The sequence below is a fragment of the Physeter macrocephalus genome, unplaced genomic scaffold, assembly GCF_002837175.3.
Source record: "Physeter macrocephalus isolate SW-GA unplaced genomic scaffold, ASM283717v5 random_591, whole genome shotgun sequence".
NCBI lineage: Eukaryota > Metazoa > Chordata > Mammalia > Artiodactyla > Physeteridae > Physeter > Physeter macrocephalus.
The window spans coordinates 1-19,810 of NW_021145822.1; the positions used below are offsets into that span (position 1 = coordinate 1).

Sequence of the window (19,810 nt, forward strand, 5' to 3'; positions counted from 1 at the left end):
TGTCACAGCTTCTGCTTTCTCTGTAAAGGAGCTTGTTGCAGAGAGGGAGTGGGCGGAGATGGGCTTGAGGAGAGAGGTCAAGGTCTGGCACAGCCTGCCGAGGTGGGGGACAGGGAAGGCAGGGAGCCCTGCTCGGCCATTGGCCATCGGATGTGCATCCCTGAATCTGTCGTGGTGGCAGTTGGCACAGCTGTAGATTTCTTTAGCAGCCTGGGGGTGGGCGTGGAGAAGGCGGTTTGTCACAGTCTCCAGGGCTGGGGACTGGCTGAGCGGGTGTGGTGGAAAGGCTGGGTGAGGGGATTCAGGAGCTGCCAGGCATGGTTCCAGCACCTTCTCTGTGGTCTTGATAGAGGCAGGGCCCAAGGCGAGGCCAGGAGCGATGGCAGATGCTGTTCAGAGGGAGGAGGCCCAGGGGACTGAGGGGTGGTGGCACGTGAGGGTGCCGAAGAGGTGGAGGTGTTGAGGGAAGGGAAGATGGTGAAAATAAACCAGATAGTTGCTGCCTTCTGAGCATTCCTCATGTCCAAGCAGGGTGCTGAGGGCTTCATGATCTCCTGTCAGGAAGTCCTGAGGTCAGCCCTCAAGGGTAGGGGGTATTCTGAGTATTGTTCTACAGAGGTCAGGAAACAGGGTCAGCGAGGCAAAGACACTTGCCCTCGGTCACACAGCTGGTCAGTGTCCACGCCCCAGTTGGGACCAGGGTTGCCTGACTCTGAAGGTGTCCTGTGGGGTGGGGAGACGCAGGTTTCAGAGATGGTGGAGCAGTTTCGGGGATGATGAAAATCAGGTCCTGGGACTGGCGGCTGAAGTGGAGGGAAGGGCCCGGGAGTGGATGAGACCAGAGGCTGGGCTGAGTGGCAGCTCAGGGCCCTCTGGACAGCAGCTTTGCTCAGAGTGGCCACTCTTCATGCCTGGTGAGGAAGAGCTTTCTCTCAGACGCAGAGCCTGGACTGGGCGGCAGGGGGCAGGAAGAGTACAGCCTTCTTGGGTTCCTTCCAACACAGAGTGCCTGTTCGGTGCTGACCTGGTGTTCAGAAATAGGAGAGGGCCTGGGAGTGGGGGAGAGGAGTACCTTCTAGTCTGGGGACAGCATGGGCTGAGCCCTGTCCCAAAATGCTGTTCCGATCCCACCTGCCCAGCAGCCTCTACGTGCGCTGGGTCTTTCTCTCCTGTACTCATGTCTGCCACCATCCCTGCTACCCAGCCTGTGGGAGAGGGCCTGATGAGCTCATGTCTGAGCAGGAGGGCCTGGCTTTGGAGAATGGGAGCTCCCAGCCTCTCCTCCAGGGCTGGCAGCGCTTCCAAGGCCTAGACCAGACACAGAAATTGGGCAGCCAAGAGCCCGGTGAGGCGGGGGCTGAGGCAGCAGCAGCAGATCCCAGAGCGCCTGCTGCTCGCTGGCCACAGGGCGGTGGGGAGTAGGGTCTGCTGGATGGAGGCACCTGCCCCAGGCCCTTAGGTCTCAGAGGAGTGGCGTTCTGACCTGTGCCTCCAGGTCACAGTCCAGTGCTGCTTGGGGAGCAGAATCTGGGCCCCAGGCCCAGTCCCTGGCTTGGCATGAATCGTGTCCCCAGAGGCAAGCTTACGGAGTGGTCACAGCTGCTCACCTTGGCTGTTTGTCTGCCTTAGGGTCAGCCCTGTGAGGGGAAAGAGACTGGACTTGAGGCTTTCCAAGCTGTGTGATCTTGGACAAGTCACTTCCCCTCTCTCGGCCTCAGTTTTCTCATCTTTAAACGGAGGTGATGGTCCCTACTTCCCAGGGGAGGGTTAAGGAGATATGTAGGGACAGCATTTGGCACGGAAGCCTCCCAGAGCTCATTAATATGAGCGGCTACTCCTCTCCAGTCTCCCCCAGTTTGGCTGAGGCAGGAGGAAAAGACAGTCGTGAGGCTGTAGGCAAGCCCTGTGTGGCCTTCTGAGTCTCAGTTTCCTTATCTGTAAAATGGTGTTGGTGGGGCAGGGGGCAGGACGTGATGCTCTTTCAGCGTCGCCTGCAGTTGGTTCCAGACCCTCTGGCTGAGGGTGAGCAAGGCTGCCCTCTCTGTGCCACCCTGGCGGGACCGAGCTGGCCTCTGCTGAGCCCCCGCCACCACCTCCGTGTTCCAGGTGAGGAGCCGGAAGAGGAACCGAAGGTGAAAACCCAGTGGCCAAGGTCTGCAGATGAGCCTGGGCTGTACATGGCGCAGACAGGTAACTCGGGCCCGCCTCCCTTCCTCTGTGGCGGGGTCCCGACTCTGTGGCATCTGGTGGCATGTGTGCTTGGCGTGTGCCTGTCTGTGTGTATGTCCTGGAGCTCAGTCGTGTCTCTCTGCCATGTGAGGCCTGTGGGCAGGGCTGGATTGCTTCCTGAAGAGCCTGTCACTTGGGGTCAGGGTAGGAGGATTCCTATGAGACTGAGTGCTTGGGAGATGCCCCCTGCCGCCGACGCTGTCCCTCTCTCGTAGGCGACCCAGCGGCTGAGGAGTGGTCCCCGTGGAGCGTGTGTTCCCTGACGTGTGGGCAGGGCCTGCAGGTGCGGACCCGCTCCTGCGTGTCCTCCCCCTATGGGACCCTGTGCAGCGGGCCCCTGCGGGAGACCCGGCCCTGCAACAATTCAGCCACCTGCCCAGGTATGCCCGTCCTCCCCACCCAGTCTGCCTGCAGGGTTGGGTCCTGCCTGGGACTCGGGCAAGTTCATCTTCCAAAGATGGTTGGTTGCCTCCTCCTTTCATTCAGCAAACTTGACTGTCCCCCCACCCCCCCACCGTGCCCAGCCCCACACAGGGCATCAGGGACACAGATGAATCAGACCGGGGCCCGCACCAGCAGGCTTGGTTGTGGGCACATCACTCCCCTGATGCCTACATCCTGGTAATCAAGGCTTGTCTTTTTACCTTCACCGCCCTCTGTGTTCCCTATGCTCTGGCCACACCAGCACCTCTTGCACTTTCCCACCACCCTGCATTTGCCTATTCTCATCCTATCCCCTCCACCCCTACCTTGGCTATTAAAGTTCAGCCTGTCCTTCAGGATCTAAGAGAAATGCCACTTAAAAAAAAAAAAAAAAAAAAATGAAGCTTTCTCTGACCATCGCCTCCCTCCTCTGACTCCCTATCCCACTCCCCAGGGAGCCTCCCCTAGACCCTGAAGCCTTCCTCAGTTCAAAAATGAAGCTTTCTCTGACCATTGCCTCCCTCCTCTGACTCCCTATCCCACTCCCCAGGGAGCCTCCCCTAGACCCTGAAGCCTTCCTCAGTTCAGCATGGAGTTGTTGAGAATGTGCATGTGCCTGTGGGGACAGCCTGTCGGTCAGGAGGGGCTCGGCAGCTTCAGCGGGTCCTGCCCCTTGCGCCAGAGGGAGCGAAGTGGTGCCTAGGCCAGATCAGCTCCTGGCTGGGAACTTAAAGTAGGGTTACCTGGGAAGGGGTCTTGGCAACTGGGGGTGTGCCAGGAGCTTGCAAAAAGGGGTGGGGCAAAGCCGTGTTCCAGTGTGAGCTCTTTGTGTCAGTGTCCACGTAGAGGGTCATGTCTATTTGTGTGTCCCTGCGCTTGGGGTGGGGAGGGGCATTCTCTTGCCCCAGGCCTGCCATGTTGGATTCTTGCTCTGGATCTGGGGTGGGGAGGGATGGGGATGGGGTAAGGTGGGGTAGATATTGAGCCCTTTCCTGGGCTTTACTGTGCCCCCAGGAGAGGAGGACCCCTGGCTCCCCTCCTGGGTTGATTCTAGTCTCCCTGTCTGGGTGTCCACAGGCAGTGTCCTGTGTGAGTTGGGACTAGAAGTCTGTGTCTTCCACATCCGCCCCCCCCTCAAAGGGCGGAATCCTGGGGCCCAGGGCAGAGCCAATGAGGAGCGGTGGCAGAGCTGCCGGAGCTCCTGATTGGTGGGTGGGTGGGCAGTGGGCGGGGCCAAGGTGCCGCTCAGCCACCGGCCACGTGCTTCCTTGCAGTGCACGGCGTGTGGGAGGAGTGGGGGTCCTGGAGCCTGTGCTCCCGCAGCTGCGGGCGGGGGTCCCGGAGCCGGATGCGGACCTGCGTGCCCCCCCAGCACGGCGGCAAGGCCTGCGAGGGTCCCGAGCTGCAGACTAAGCTCTGCAGTATGGCCGCCTGCCCGGGTCAGTAGCACCCGTGGGCTTCCAGGCGGGCACTGCCCAGCCGGGTGGGGGTCGGGAAAGGGGAGGAGGTCAGGTCCAGTGCCCTGCCCCTGGGGAAACCCCAGTGAACTTTGACCAAGCATGGGGAGACTGGCATAGTCTACCTGCCAGTGTGGGAGGTGACCTGGCCCAGCCTACTTGGAGTTGGCACCCTGTGATTCCATCTAAAGGGGGCTGCTTGCCAGTGCCCCTTCCCCTGAGCCCTGGACTACCCTTGTTGTTCATAGCACTTTGGTGCTCATGGCCAGCTGGGCTGTGGGGGACACAAAGCTGGGCTTACATGTGGGCAAAGATCAGAAGGTGGCCCGGGGCCCGTTTCCCTAGCCAGAAGAGAGCGTGTGCCTCAGTGCTGAGTGGAGAGGGGTCCTGTGTTCCTGGAGCTGGTGGCAGGCAGGCAGGCCCAGGCCCAGGCACCACCAGCTCCCTCCAGCCCCCCTTCATCCACCCCTCTCCAGTGGGTCTGGCCTTATTCAAATCTGAATGCCATCTCCCTGCGGTGCTCTGCCCTGACGCATCCCCACACCCCTTGCTCAACAGCCAACCCTGCTTGTGTCTCCCCATGCAGTGGAAGGCCAGTGGCTAGAATGGGGTCCCTGGGGCCCGTGCTCCATGTCCTGTGCCAATGGGACCCAGCAGCGCAGCCGGAAGTGCAGCGTGGCGGGCCCCGCCTGGGCCACGTGTACCGGGGCCCTCACGGACACCCGGGAGTGCGGCAACCTTGAGTGCCCGGGTGAGTGCGCGGCACAGGGGCGGCAGGTGGCGGCCCTGGCCCAGGGGGCACCTGGGGCCACTCACGCCCCCCATCTCTGCAGCCACAGACGGCAAGTGGGGGCCGTGGAACGCGTGGAGCCTGTGCTCCAAGACATGTGACACAGGCTGGCAGCGCCGTTTCCGCATGTGCCAGGCCACAGGCACTCAGGGCTACCCCTGCGAGGGCACCGGAGAGGAGGTGAAGCCCTGCAGTGAGAAGAGGTGTCCAGGTATTGCCCGCCGGACCCTGGGGCTTGGGCGGCAAGTGCCTGGGCCTGGCTGAGCCCCTCCGCTGTACCAACAGCCTTCCATGAGATGTGCAGGGACGAGTACGTGATGCTGATGATGTGGAAGAAGGCGGCTGCTGGAGAGATCATCTACAACAAGTGCCCCCCCAACGCCTCAGGTGAGGGGCGGGTGGCTCTCCCTGCACGCCTCCCACAGCCGCCATTCTTGCTGCTCCCTTCCGGGCCCCCAGCCTCTTTGAGCCTTCATCCTGAGGTGTGGAGTGAAGTGGGTGAGAGCTCGGCCCCCACACCCAACCCTCTGTCCTGTGCCCCTGCAGGGTCTGCCAGCCGCCGCTGTCTCCTCAGTGCCCAGGGCGTGGCCTACTGGGGGCTGCCCAGCTTTGCCCGCTGCATCTCCCACGAGTACCGCTACCTGTATCTGTCAGTGAGTGCACCCTGCTGGGCTGGGGCGACACAGGATCCGTCCCAGACTCTGGTGGGCGTGGAGGGAGCTTGATTCTTGCTCGTGCCCGTGTGCCTTGGCGTACATACGATGTGCCCACTTCTGCCTGGCTGTGCCTCTCCTTGCCTGACAGACTCCTACTCATCCCTCAAGGCCTGATCCTCAGATGTCTTCCCTTATCCGCAGTGCCTCCCTCTGTGCTCCTACAGCCCCCTGGGCTTCTCAGTCATTAGGTGTTACGAGTGCTCATCACAATGTCTGTGTCCTGTGAGACTGGGAGCTCCTTGAAGGCAGGGACAAAGTTGAAATTATTTTTATGTCCCCAGTGCCCAGCCCAGGGCCTGCCATGGGGTAGGAATGTTGTTAGCGAACGTGGCCTGTGTGTACTCGTCTGACTGTAACCGGTATTTGTTGTGTTTGTGCTTGGAGCTCGTATTTGAGAGAGAGAGAGAGAGCGCATTACACTCCAGCATGTGATGACCTCTTTGGATTAGGGAGGTGCCTTGTCCCTCAACTGTGCTTATCATCTTTTATATGTATATCTGAGCTCCTTCTTTCTTTTGCTGTTCCTATTTCAGTCTTTACGTATCTTTGGGGATTCTCTCTCTTTATGGGTCTCTTTCTTAGACTCTGTCTCCCCAGGATCCCTTTGAGCATCTCTATCTGACCCTTTCCCTCTGGAGCAAGTGGTGGGTGGACTGGAGTGGGATGGGCCAGGGGTGGGTCCCGGCTCTTGACACTCTGGTGACAGCAGCCTACCTGTCACTGGCAGCTTCGGGAGCACCTGGCCAAGGGGCAGCGCATGCTGGCGGGCGAGGGCATGTCACAAGTGGTGCGGAGCCTGCAGGAGCTGCTGGCCCGGCGCACCTACTACAGTGGGGACCTGCTTTTCTCCGTGGACATTCTGAGGAATGTCACTGACACCTTCAAGAGAGCCACCTATGTGCCCTCGGCTGATGATGTGCAGGTACCCTCTACCCTGTCAAGAGGAAGGAGGGCTGAAGGTTCAGAAGCCCTAGATTGGAGGGGGAGGCCGGGCCCCTATAGCAGAGTCTGTGGCGGGGTGGCAGGTGTGGCTGTGGCAGGGAAGCTACTCTCCCTGGGGCTGGGACCTCCCAACACCCACCGCTCTCTCCCCAGCGCTTCTTCCAGGTGGTGAGCTTCATGGTGGATGCAGAGAACAAGGACAAGTGGGCTGATGCTCAGCAGGTGAGGGGCTGGGCTTCCAGGCTTGTTCCCCCATGGCCCACCCCTGCCTTGGTCCCTTACGCCCTGTCTGTCCCCAGGTGTCCCCTGGCTCTGTGCACCTGCTCCGGGTCGTGGAGGACTTCATTCACCTGGTGGGCGATGCTCTCAAGGCCTTCCAGAGCTCTCTGATTGTCACAGATAACCTGGGTACAAGGAGGCAGGCAGGGGAGGGGGTGCTGGATGTGGTCGAACCCAGGACACCTTGGGGCAGGGATGGTTTCTGAGGGCTTTTCCTATCTTCCTCTCTTTCTCTGGGCCCTGCCTTTCCCTCATTTAACCCCTTATTTGTATCGCTGTCTCCATGTTTCTTTCCATGCTCCGTCTCCTCGTTGTTTCTCTGTATACGTGTCCCCCCGCCTCTTTGTTTGTACCAACCTTGGTGTCTGCATCTGCCTTCCTGCTGTCTGTCTCCCCCACATTCATCTCTTCCCCTGTGACCTTCCCCTCTGTTTCTGTCTCTGTCTGTCCTCTGCAGTGATCAGCATTCAGCGAGAGCCCGTCTCGGCTGTGTCCAGCGACATCACGTTCCCCATGCGCGGCCGCCGGGGCATGAAGGACTGGGTGCGGTACTCAGAGGACCGCCTCTTCCTACCCAAGGAGGTGCTCAGCCTCTCCTCCCCAGGGAAGCCGGCCGCATCCGGGGCAGCAGGCAGCCTTGGCAGGGGGAGAGGCCCAGGAACCGTGCCCCCTGGCCCGGGCCACTCCCACCAGCGCCTCCTCCCGGCAGACCCTGAGGAGTCCTCCTCCTACTTTGTGATTGGTGCTGTGCTCTACCGCACCCTCGGCCTCATCCTGCCGCCCCCCAGGTGAGTCCCTGGGAGGGGTGGATGGGGCTGCTGTGGGTCCAGGGAGGCCCAGGTAAGGGAAGAAAGGCTGAGCCCGTGCTGGCCACAGAGAGATCCATCTGCAGCCTCAGGGACCCCTCGCCTGGCTCTGGACACAGGTGCTTCTCCAAGACGTCCATGCAGCTCCCAGAGGCTTCAGAGGGGGTGCAGGGGGTGTTGGACTGAGCTCTAGACCTCCCCCAAAGTTCTGGGCCCCACTGAACTCTAGGCCTTCCCCTGGCCTTGGCACCATGGTAGCCTCTTGCCCTCGATCCAAAGCACCTTCAGGGTTCCTGACTGGGTCCGGCCACCTCCTGGCAGGAGCTGACCTCAGCATCTGTCCCCCAGGCCCCCGCTGGCCGTCACATCCAGGGTGATGACAGTGACTGTGAGGCCCCCCACCCAGCCACTAGCTGAGCCCCTCATCACCGTGGAGCTCTCCTATATCATCAACGTGAGTGGGGCCCTGGGCAGGGACCCTGGGTATGCTCCAGCCAGGGCAGCCAAAGGCCTGTCTGATGGGGAGGTGGTCTGCCCTGATGGCAGGCTGAACCGCTGGCCTGTGTGGGGCCTGCCATGGCAGGATGGGGGTGGTCTTGGGTGGGCAGCTTGCCGCCCGCGCCGCACTTAGGTCTTCTACTCCTCAGGGCACCACGGATCCCCACTGTGCCAGCTGGGACTACTCCAGAGCGTGAGTTGGGCAGGGGCTCTGTGTGGGGAAGGCCGCAGCCCTGGGACTCCTCCCTCAGGAGGGGATGTCCTGCCTGGAAGGCCAGAGGGAGGGTGCCTTGGCACCATCCTTGGCCCAAGGGATCAAGGGCAAACCCTGTGGCCCCCGCTGCCTGCCTGCCTGCCTCTGGGATGTGGCCTTGCTCTGGGTTTCACCTGTCCTTAGGCAGTGGCCAGCACTGGGGGTGGGGCCGTGGAGCTGGGCTGGGGCTCATTCCACCTCTCCCTCCACCCAAGAGATGCCAGCTCAGGGGACTGGGACACTGAGAGCTGCCAGACCCTGGAGACGCAGGCAGCCCACACTCGCTGCCAGTGCCAGCACCTGTCCACCTTTGCTGTGCTGGCCCAGCCGCCCAAGGACCTGGTGAGTGGGAGGGAAGTGCCTGGGCTGGGCCGGAGAAGAGGCTCCTGGGTGCCAGTGGCCATCTGTGACAGTGCTGGTGGGGATCTGGGTGATCCCACGTGGCGTTTGCGTGGGTGTGCTTGTGGGATTGCACGTGGAAGTCTGTGCCCCTGGATGGTGCTCGCAGCGATGACACGTGCCCAGGGGTGTGTGGCAGCGGGTGATTGCATGCGTATACACACACACGTGTGTCTGGTTGTGTGTGGAAGAGTGCGGGTGACAGCATAAATACCCGTCCGCGTACGTGACTGGGTCTGCTCTGTGCACGTGTGGAGGCAGTGGTGAGTCCCCTTACGTGTGTGGGTGTGACACAGGTGCAGGTGCCAGTCTGTCCTAGACAGGAGGTGGGGAGGGCGATGGCACCCCTGTAGCTGCCCTCTCCCGGTGGCCCATCTGACGGTCTGCCCCTCTACCCCAGACCCTGGAGCTGGCGGGCTCCCCCTCGGTCCCCCTTGTGATCGGCTGCGCTGTGTCCTGTATGGCACTGCTCACCCTCCTTGCCATCTACGCCGCCTTCTGGAGGTAGGTGGGACGGTGGGGGGTTGGGAGGGCGAGGGGGCGGGGCGGGAGGTGGCCGGCCACCCCAGGTTGGGCAGGGCGGCTAGCTCCCCTGTCTCTGCCCACTGTGCCCCACCAGGTTTATAAAATCGGAACGCTCCATCATCCTGCTGAATTTCTGCCTGTCCATCCTGGCATCCAACATCCTGATCCTCGTGGGCCAGTCGCGGGTGCTGAGCAAGGCAGGTGCAGGCTCACGGGGGGGCCGGGGTGTGAGAGTGGGGCGAAGGGGGGATGGCGCGTGTGCTCGTGTGTATGAAACTCAGTGCCGGATGTGTGTAGACACTCGAGCTGGGTGTTGGGTGAGGGTGTGTGTGGGAGAGAGTATGTGTGAGCGTACACGAGGGAGTTGGAGAGGGGGTGTGCGTACTCCAGTGAGGGATGTCTGTGTACATCTGTGAACGTGTACGTGAGCCGAGCGCCCGTGCGCACGTGTGTTGGGCGTGTCTGCGGGCATGTGGGAGCCCAAGCGAAGCCTCCTGTGCCACGTGCCCGCGTCTGATCTGTGTTGGCTGTCCCTTGTGCCCCCTCGGCCGTCTCTGCACAGCGCCAGCCCTGCTGGTGCCAGACGTGGGGCCCACCCGGCCATGACGTGGCAGGCACTCGTTTGTCCCCCTTCCTGCCAGCCCCGTCTGCGCGTGGGCAGCCTGCCCGCCCGCCTCCTGGATGCTGAGTGCCGTGTACGTGTCACCGGGCCTGTGTCGTGCTGTGTGTGGGTGCAGGAAGACGGGGGTGCCTGGCAGGGTTCTGTGGGAGGCGGAGCTCAGGTGGGCGGCCGTGGCAGCGCCCAGCAGCGGACGTGGGAAGCCCGGCGCCTCCCACCCTGGCGGCTGCTCAGGGCCACCCCCTCCCTCTCCTTCTTCCTGCAGGGTGTGTGCACCATGACAGCTGCCTTCCTGCACTTCTTCTTCCTCTCATCCTTTTGCTGGGTGCTCACTGAGGCCTGGCAGTCCTACCTGGCTGTCATCGGACGGATGCGCGCCCGCCTCGTCCGCAAGCGCTTCCTCTGCCTGGGCTGGGGTGAGCAGGGCTCGTGCTGGACCCTGTCACTGGGCCTTGGGGGCAGGGACAGCAAGAGAGCTTCCGGCCCCGGCCCTGCTCTCTGGGCACAGGGGTCAGCTGGGCTGGGGGTCTGGGAGGGTGAAGGACCCTGAGGATGGGCGGCCATCTCACTCTGGCTCCCCCGCTCCCGCAGGTCTGCCTGCCCTGGTGGTGGCCGTGTCGGTCGGCTTTACCCGCACCAAAGGATACGGTACATCCAGCTAGTACGTGGGCCTCCCCGGTTGGGAAGTGGGAGTCAGTGGACCTGACAGGGCTCCAGACTAATCGGGCTGTGATCCTGGCCCACCCCTGCTGTGGGACTTTGGGCAAATTCTCCCGTCTCAGCCTGTTTCCCTGACTATAAAAGGCTGTGCTGGGATTGGATAATCTCAGAACCATTTAGGTCAGGGATCAGCCTTGGTAGCCCCAGGGCCCTTGTTAGAGGGGCTCAGCAACAGTCAGTGGCTCACTCTCACCCTGTCTGGGTCCCTGCCCCATGCGTAACGTGACCTGGCAGCTCAGGGAGCCCTGAGGGATGGTGTTTGAGCATGGGAGCGGGCCCACTGGTTGTCTGATACCCCCTCTTTCCCCCCCCCTATCCAGCTGCTGGCTCTCTCTGGAGGGTGGTCTGCTTTATGCCTTCGTGGGCCCAGCAGCTGTCATTGTCCTGGTATGTGCCCCTGCAGCGTCCTGGGAGGGGCCTGGCCCCAAGGGGTCTGCCTCCTCCACCTGGGGATTTCCCTGCCAGGAGGGCATCTGGTGATCCTGTCTTCCCCTACCCCACTCCACCGGGCCCCCAGGTGAATATGCTCATCGGAATCATCGTCTTCAACAAGCTCATGGCTCGGGATGGCATCTCAGACAAGTCCAAGAAGCAGAGGGCCGGGTAAGGGGAGGGGGGTCGCTGTGACTTGGCCTTTTGGGAAATGCTGTAGGGAGGGTGGGCCACAGCCACTCTTGGAGACTCAGGGCTTGATGATGCGACCGGGGCTCCCTGAACTTGGTGCCTCAAGGGTGCAGGCAAGGTGGGCACCTGGTGTGCTCAGCTGCAGCCCCTCGCCCACCCTAACCCACCTCTCTCTCTCTCATCTGCCCTCCCCCTCCCACCCCACTCGGGGCTCACACTGCCCCATCTCTTCCCACTTCCCGTGTGTCTCCCCCCTTCTCCCATGTCTGTGCCGCCCCCGAGGTCGGAGCGGTGCCCCTGGGCCAGCCTGCTCCTCCCCTGCTCAGCGTGTGGAGCGGTCCCCAGCCCCCTGCTCAGCTCAGCCTCGGCCAGGAACGCCATGTTAGTTGTGCCCCCGTGGGAAAGGGGGGGGGTGGGGAGGGGCAAAAGAAGGGGGGGCAGTGCCCATGGTGGGGGGAGGAGGGATATCGGCCCAGTGCCCTGGAAAGCTTGCCCTGCCCTGCCAACTGCCATGCACTCTCAAGGGCTCGACATTGCAATGGCAAAGAGGCCACAGGGAATGAATGTCTGTGCCTTCCAGAAAATGCCGGATTCCCGTGCCCACCCTTTGCTCCCTGCCCCTGCCCCCCCAGCCCCGGCTTACATTTTATCCAGGCACAGACACGCACTCCTCCTTATAGCCCCAACCTACAGAGGCTCATAGAATCTTCCACCCTTAGAATTTTTGAACCCATAGAACCTTAGAATTGGAATGGTAGAATCTTAGAATAAGACAATCAGAAACTAAGAATGTTCGAATGAGTGAATCATAGAGTCTTATCATCTGTCATAGAATCTGAGACTTAGAATTTCAGAGGCATTGAATCTTACAATCAATTGGAGGACAGAGAATCTTGGAGGTAGGGAATTATTTCACTGAGCTGTCCTCGGGCTGCTGAGACTCTTAAAATCCCAGCCGCGCAAGAGTAGAATGAATGAATGAACTGCAGGGCTTCAGGCCCAGCCTCCCACTCGGGGCCAGAAATCCAGCTGACCCTCCCTGAGCAGTGGGGACCCAGCTCTGTCTTGCACACCTCCAGGATCAGGGAGCTCACTGCCTCTGGAGGCGGCTGGCACCATCTCTGGGAACCTCTGTGTAGCAGAAAGCTCCCTTTCGCTTGGGCTCCCATCTGCCTCTCTGACCCGGTCTCTCAGAACTAGCAGTTAAAAGCTTGGGCTTCGGAGGCGCCACTTTGGGTTTGCATCCCGGCTCTGTCTCTGTCTGCGCAGCTGGGCACACTCCAGTTTCCTCATCTGTAAATTGGGATAATATTCCCCATGCCTGTTTACTGGAGTTGTTTTGGTCACAGTGTGATTAATGTATGTAAAGAATTTGGTGTAGGGCCTGCCAGAGAATTGGTGGTTAATCAGCGGTAGCCCTCATGGCTGTGATTAGGTCCTCTCTTTAGTCTTGGCTCTGCCCCCGGGGCCTGTGGAGACCACTGTGCCCGCCCCCGGCCGGGCTGAACAGCCCTGGACCACTCTTCCTAGGGCAGGTCTTGGCCGCCTGCCCATCTCTCTGCCTCGTCCAGAGCTGTGCCCACCCCTGCCTGACTCTCCCACCGGCGGTGTTCATGAGGCAGAGTGGGCAGGGTGTGGCACCTGGCCCAGTAGGGCAAGGCTGCCCTACTGTGCGCTCGTGGGCTGTTGCTGGTGGGGGCGGGCTGGCACTGGTGCCTGGTTGCCTGGGCCCCTCTGCCTTTTTTCTCTGCCCTCCCTTGTCAAGGAGGCCGGGGATGTGTGGGTTTGGCCCTGACCCTGGCTTTGACCTCCAGCCCCAGCTATGATCTTTCTGCCCAGCTCTGAGCAGGCCCTGGGAGCCTGGCACCTCCTCCTTGGGAAGCTGAAGGGGAGGAGGAGCCTCTGCTGCCCTGGCCCCCTCGTCTTCTCCCCAAAGATTTGTGCTCTGTGATTTCCTCCGTCCTCTCTGCCGATTTAACCTTCCTGTGTGTCTCTGCCCGTCTCATCCACTCTCTCACCATGTCTGTCGTCTCTGTTTGTCCCTCTTCCTCTCCTCCCCTCCCAGACTCTCTGGGGATGTGGCCCAGGCCTGTGATTCTGTGCAAATTGTGGCTGAAACTCACAGCGTCTGTATCTGTCTCCCTCCTCTTCTCTCCGACTGTTTCTTTCCACCTTCTTTGTCTCTGTCCGCTGATGCTGCCTCTGGCTCAGTCCCATTGTGTCGGTGTGTCTGTCCCTCCCCCTCTTCTTGACCCCCAGTTTTCTGCTCTTTGTTCTGTTCCTCTGCCTCCGGCTCCTCAGCCCCCCCTGCTTGGGGCCATTACTGAGATCTTGGCATTTGGGGCCCTGCCGGTCTTGGGCAGCTTAAGGGCCCCAGGCTGAGTGCAGGCCCGGGCTCAGCCCAGCCTGTCCCCTGGAGTGTCGCCCGACGGACCCTCTGCCTTGTCCTCAGGGCCTCGCTCTGGAGCTCCTGCGTGGTGCTGCCCCTGCTGGCGCTCACCTGGATGTCCGCCGTCCTGGCCATGACAGACCGCCGCTCCGTCCTCTTCCAGGCCCTCTTTGCTGTCTTCAACTCCGCGCAGGGCTTTGTCATCACGGCTGTGCACTGCTTTCTGCGCCGAGAGGTGGGCTGGGCCTCTCCTGCCCCTGTCCGCCCCCAACCATGCCAGTCCCTCGCTTCTCCCCACGGTGCAGATGGGGAAGATTGAGGCCCGACCAGGTCCCCAGCTGGGCAGCCCTTGGTGTGCACGCTCATAGCTTGGGCAGCCTTGGCCTTGGCCTTGGCCCCCTGGGGCTCCTTCTCCCCCTCCCCTAGGCTGGATGCGCTTCTTTCCTTCCACACCCGCCTGGGTGCCTGGGGTGGGAGGCACAGCCAACCGTGGCCGGGGGCCCTGTGGCAGCCTCAGGTCCAGCAGGCACCTGCTGCCCTCAGGTCCAGGATGTGGTGAAGTGCCAGATGGGCGTGTGCCGGGCCGATGAGAGTGAAGACTCCCCCGACTCGTGTAAGAACGGGCAGCTGCAGATCCTGGTGAGTGAGGAGGCCTGGGCAGGGCACAGGTGGGTTCTGAGTGCCCCCTGCCCTGGACCCCTCACCTGCCTCATCTATGGCAGGGAGGGAACAGAGACTGGGTTTGATTCAGGCTCAGCCACTGACAGCTGGGTGGCCTTGGGCAAGTCCTTGCCCCCTTCAGTCTTCCCGCTGTCAGGTGCGGCTGGAGGAGACCACGCCTGGGGCCCCTCTGCTCTGTTGGGCAGTGTGCCCAGCAGAGGCAGACCCTCTGGGTGGGTAGGGAGGGGCCTGCGTCCCCCCCCACCCTGATACATGGATCCTCTCTCTGCCTGTCTGCTCTCTCCCTCTCTGCCTGTAGTCAGACTTTGAAAAAGATGTGGATCTGGCTTGTCAGACAGGTGAGTGTGCCAGGGCAGAGCCGAGAATGGCCCCAGAGAGGGGCAAGAAGGGAGGGCCCCCAGCCTCACCAAGGAAGGCCCTGACAGGTGTCTGGCTGCGGGGTCCAGCTTTTGAGTCAGACAACCCCGAGTTGGATTCAAGGCTGTGAACACCACTCACTGTATGACTCTGGGCAAACAGCTTACCCCCGGAGCCTCAGTTAACACACCTATAAAGGAGAGAAATCTGTCCTCCCAGGGTGGGTGGGAGCCTTACGTGAACTGGGGGACATCAAGTGCCTGGCCGGGTGCTCGGCACAAAGTGGCTCTTACATCATTATGTCATTTCCATGATTCTTACCAGAACCTCCTTCAAGTTCTATCTCCTGGGGAGGAGCTGCCCAGGGAGCGGGGAGGAGCAAGGCTCTCTTGACAGCCTTGGGGCTGGCGGGTCAGAGGTCAGGACCCGCACCCGGGCACTGTGGGAGCTGGGCCTTGGCTTCGTTCCTCGCCCTCCCTTGCTGTGGGCCTCTGGGATAGACACCTTCTTAACCCCTGTGTTAACCACCCAGCCATCACGCCAGGACTCAGTTTCCCCCGCTGTCCGAGCGCAGGGGCTTGGTACCTGCTCAGCCTGGGCCAGGGCATCTGGGGGCCCCTCCTCCCCCGGACTGACCTCCCTCCACTCCTGCCCCCAGTGCTGTTCAAGGAGGTCAACACTTGTAACCCGTCCACCATCACGGGCACACTGTCCCGCCTGTCCCTGGACGAGGACGAGGAGCCCAAGTCCTGCCTCGTGGGTCCCGAGGGCAGCCTCAGCTTCTCACCGCTGCCTGGCAATCTCCTGGTGCCCATGGCAGCCTCACCAGGGCTGGGGGAGCCACCGCCCCCCCAGGAGGCCAACCCCGTGTACATGTGTGGGGAGGGTGGCCTGCGGCAGCTGGACCTCACGTGGCTGCAGCCTGCCGAGCCGGGCTCCGACGGGGACTACATGGTGCTGCCCCGGAGGACTCTGAGCTTGCAGCCCGGCGGCGGGGGCGGAGGTGGCGAGGATGCCCCGCGGGCCCGGCCCGAGGGCACCCCCCGGCGGGCTGCCAAGGCACTGGGCCATGCCGAAGGGTACCCCAGCTTCCTGTCTGTGGACCACTCGGGCCTGGGGCTGGGCCCTGCCTACGGATCGCTACAGAACCCCTACGGGATGACCTTCCAACCGCCACCGCCGACACCCAGCGCCCGCCAAGTGCCCGAGCCGGGGGAGCGCAGCCGGACCATGCCCCGCACCGTGCCCGGCTCCACCATGAAGCTGGGCTCCCTGGAGGTGAGGGGCTGCTGGGCACGGGCGGGGGGTGGGGGGTTGGGAGGCCTGCCCCCGGGTGCCTGTGACTACGTCTGGCAGCAGCCGGGAAGGGACAGCCCGCAGCCTCCTCATACAAAGTCCTGGGGCGTATATCTGCTGTGCGTTTCTCCTCCGTTTGTGCCCACGGCGAATCCTGGCTCCTCTGAGCTCCTCAAATGGGCCTGGACGCCACGCGCTGAGGGTGCACTTCTCGAAGGTGCTCACCCTTGCTTCAGTGCCTGTTTTGGGGTGACCGGTTAGGATGGGCCCTCCTTTAAGGGGCCTGTGGCTCAGGCCCAGTGCTGTATTGCTAGGGAAGCCACATCGTAGGGGATGAGAGCCCGGGTCTCCGAGTCCCCAGGTTCAGATCTGGATGCTGCTGTTGATCAGCGGTGAGATTTGGAGCATAATCGTCCCCTGAGGCTCACGTAATCTCTCTTCGCCTTAATCTCTCTGAGCCTCAGTCTCCTCATTTGTAAAGTGGGGATAACACAGGAGAAGCCTCTTGGTAGAGTTGTTTGGAGGACTAATTGATAAAAATCATTTATCTCTGTGTGGAGCAGGTAGAAGGTGCTAGATGATTGGGGATGGCTACCGGTATAATTCCTGAAATCAACCTCAGGCACTGCCCGTAGGCCTGCGGTAATTGCCCCTCTCTTCCTGAGAAGATGTCAGCCCCTCTCTTTCCCTGCCTGTGTGTTTTCTGTGGCTGCCCCGCCTTCTCTCTGACCTCCTCAGGCCTGCTCCCTGCGGGGAATCACTGGCAACGAGCAGTTGGTAGTGGCCCACTGTAGAACTCGAGAACTTTCGTTGGAGGGATGAGGAGGGTGTGGATGAGGACAGGGTTAGGAGCCACAGCTCAGGCACCACTGGCTGCTCATGTTCAGCCCCAGAAACCGGCTCCCCATCCTCCCCACGAGAAAACTAAGTTAGCAGCTAGAAGGTTTGCAAGTTTAGTTTTTCTCCCGAAATGTTTTCTTGAACATTTGGTGCCTGCTCTTGCCGCAGATGGCAAAAACAGGAAGGCGTCACAAAGACAGAAAACTTGACACGGGAACTGGGGAGGGGAGCGCTCAGCATGGTGGCAGGTTTTGTTCTGGGGACACCTGTCCGTGCTTGGGGCCCTGAGGAGGGGCCAGCCCTGGGCTCCTTGTGTGGGAGGTAGCAAAAAACACAGCAGAGTCTTGAGGGGTCAAGGATGACGTCCAGAATTCTGGTGTGGGCAACTCCTATGGGGCGGAGGAGCACGTTTGGGGCGGGGGAATTTAGAGTTTATTCTCTCGGGCGCAGCCGTGTGTGCCTTGTCCGTGGGCATCAGGGAGCAGGGAGAGGAGTCCCGCTGCCTCCAGAAAGTGCAGTGTGGCTGGTAACGGGGAGGACACGTGTGTGTGTGTGTGTGTGTGTGTGTGTGTGTGTGTGTGTGTGGTGAAGGGCAGGGGAGAGTGCAGGGCAGAGTGCGGGGGCCGAGAGTTGGAGACGCCAGGGTGGATGGCGAAGAAAGAGCAGGCAGGGAGGTGGAAGGACCAGGAGAGGGGTGTCACCACCACCAGTGGGGGTGAGCGTGTCTGCAGGCCTGGGACTGGGGAGATCTAGATGGCGGTTTTAGCGGCGTCCTTGAGGACTGTGGGGCAAGTCCCTTCACCCTGGACCTCAGTTTCCCCAGCGTAACCTGAGAAGGTTGGTCTTGGCCTCGTGAGCGCTCCTGCGCCAACATTCTGAGACTCTAAGGCCTCCTTCTTGACTGGCACCGAATGCTGCGTAGGCCACTGGGGCCTTGAAGGTGGTCTCGGGCAAGTGAGAGCTGGGAGAGGCATGAGGGAGGGAGGCCAGGGAGGCAGGGCCAAGTTTGGCAGGAAAAGGGGCAAAGTGCGGTGAAAGGAAGGTTTCTGTAACCCTGCGTCCTGTATTTGCAGGACAAGTGGAGGTTTCCAGGGAGAGAGGAGCCCGTTGGTGGCAGAGAGGATGGGGCAAGATGGGGCAGGACAGAGGGGTGGAATCCAGGACACAGAGGAAGGAGGGTCTGCTCTGTGATCCCATGTGGGGATCTGTGTCCCGCCGTGTTGGAAGTCTGCGCTGTGACATCTGGTCCACGTGCAGGTGCATGTCTACGCGTGTGCCAGCCTGTGTGCGCCCCTGGCAGTCCCGTGGTGGGGTAGCGCCTTGGAGCCTCATCTCCCAGGCCCCAAGCCCATTTCCACAGCCTCAAGGGCTGTCCTTTAAAGGATTCCTAGCTCCTGAGCCTGGGCTGGGGGAAGGTACAGTGGGCAGACCCTGGGGGGGGAGCAGATTTCCTCACTCTAAACCCCCTGCACATGGTAAAAAGTTTTCTTCTCTTTCACTGCTTCCCTGTTGCTCCTTCCCAGCGAAAGAAGTTACGGTATTCAGACCTGGACTTTGAGGTAAGTGCTACAGTGTATGTGTGTGTTGGGTTTGGGATTGCGGGGGGCGGTTTGTCCCCGGAGGGTCCCCTCCTAAAATTAGCCCAGCCCCAGTGCAGAGCCTGACCCCATGACAGTCCCTCAACTGCCCAAGCCCGTAGCTCTGGGGTGAAGAAAGAGCCAGGCCTTGTCCCAGAGGGGCCGGCAGCAGGCAGGGATGTGGGGACCCAGGATGCTGAGCATCCCGTGGAGAGCACCTGCCCTGACGCCCTGTGGCTCCCAGAAGGTGATGCACACCCGGAAACGGCACTCGGAACTCTACCATGAGCTCAACCAGAAATTCCACACTTTCGACCGCTACCGCAGCCAGTCCACGGCCAAGGTGAGGGCTCCTCTTGTGACTGCCCCTGCCTGAAGCTCGGGGCCCAACCTGGCACAGTGGCCCCTGGGGTCAGACCCTGACCCGTGGCCCCTGTTGCAGAGGGAGAAGCGGTGGAGTGTGTCCTCAGGTGGGGCAGCCGAACGGAGCGTGTCCAGCGTAAGTGCCCCAGGCTGGGGTGGGGTGGGGTGAGGTGGGCCGCAAGGCACTCAGTTCCCTCCCTGCCCTCCTCCCTGGCCTGGGCAGCCTCAGCTTGCCTCACCAAGGGCCTGCCCCTGGCATAAGCGACAGTCTGGGGTTTTTAGGAGATGGGGGGTATTGGTGGGAGCTCCATCAGGATCTTGAGGAGGGTGGGCGGCAGGAGACATCGTCTCAGGGGGTCCCTCTGACCACAGGGATCAGGAACCCCGCTCTGGAGCCAGGCGGGTCTGGATTTGAACCCCGATTGCTCGGTGACTTTGGGCGTCACTGGCCCTCCCCGGGCCTTCTCAGTTGCTTCTTCTGTACAGTGGGTGAGAGGGTATTGGCCCATCTCCACGGGCCCTTCCCTCTCCCCGCCACAGGAGAAGCCCAGTCCAGGGGAGCGTCCCGGCTTGTCCCAACAGCGGCGACATCAGAGCTGGAGCACCTTTAAGTCTATGACGCTGGGCTCGCTGCCCCCCAAGCCCCGAGAACGGCTGGCCCTGCACCGGGCAGCAGCCTGGGAGCCCACAGAACCACCGGATGGCGACTTCCAGACAGAGGTGTGAGTGCCACTCCGGACTGCCCACTGCGTATAAATATTATATATCTCTCTATTTTCACACTCCACTTTGGAACTACCCAGGAGCCAGCGCCCCCTCCCCTCTCCCGAGGGCTGGGCAGGGAGGCACAGTGGACTCAGCTGGGCTGGGGGAGCCAGACACGGCGTGGCCGGGGGACCAGGACCCTTCCTTGTTTCTCAGAGGCCCCTCGGCCCCTGGAGCCCCATCTTCACCCCCAGCCTGTCTGTCCCTGTCCCGGGCTGGGGAGGGGGGAGGGAACTTTCTTGGGAATAAACTTTACTCTGTG

General features: G+C 61.6%; 1 protein-coding gene across 1 annotated transcript; it reads left to right on the forward strand.

Moving 5' to 3' along the window:
* Positions 1 to 2,177: 2,177 nt before the first annotated feature.
* ADGRB2 (adhesion G protein-coupled receptor B2) lies at positions 2,178 to 19,509 on the forward strand. Its single transcript, XM_028485732.1, has 26 exons — positions 2,178 to 2,190; positions 3,927 to 4,091; positions 4,696 to 4,860; positions 4,943 to 5,110; positions 5,185 to 5,286; positions 5,446 to 5,552; positions 6,343 to 6,537; positions 6,711 to 6,779; positions 6,857 to 6,965; positions 7,294 to 7,624; positions 7,991 to 8,096; positions 8,290 to 8,333; positions 8,609 to 8,735; positions 9,193 to 9,296; positions 9,412 to 9,514; positions 10,202 to 10,352; positions 10,528 to 10,597; positions 10,977 to 11,043; positions 11,174 to 11,259; positions 13,733 to 13,904; positions 14,213 to 14,308; positions 14,649 to 14,688; positions 15,366 to 15,985; positions 18,367 to 18,402; positions 18,665 to 18,763; positions 19,324 to 19,509. The coding sequence occupies exons 1-26, from the start codon at positions 2,178 to 2,180 to the stop codon at positions 19,507 to 19,509; spliced, it is 3,531 nt and encodes a 1,176-aa protein (XP_028341533.1).
* Positions 19,510 to 19,810: the final 301 nt, after the last annotated feature.

What these genes read in the sequence shown, in the direction of transcription:
- ADGRB2 (XM_028485732.1), top strand. An exon ending in ATCTACGCCGCCTTCTGGAG is followed by an intron (nt 9,297 to 9,411) that starts GTAGGTGGGACG and finishes GTGCCCCACCAG; the next exon opens with GTTTATAAAATCGGAACGCT. An exon ending in ACTGCTTTCTGCGCCGAGAG is followed by an intron (nt 13,905 to 14,212) that starts GTGGGCTGGGCC and finishes TGCTGCCCTCAG; the next exon opens with GTCCAGGATGTGGTGAAGTG.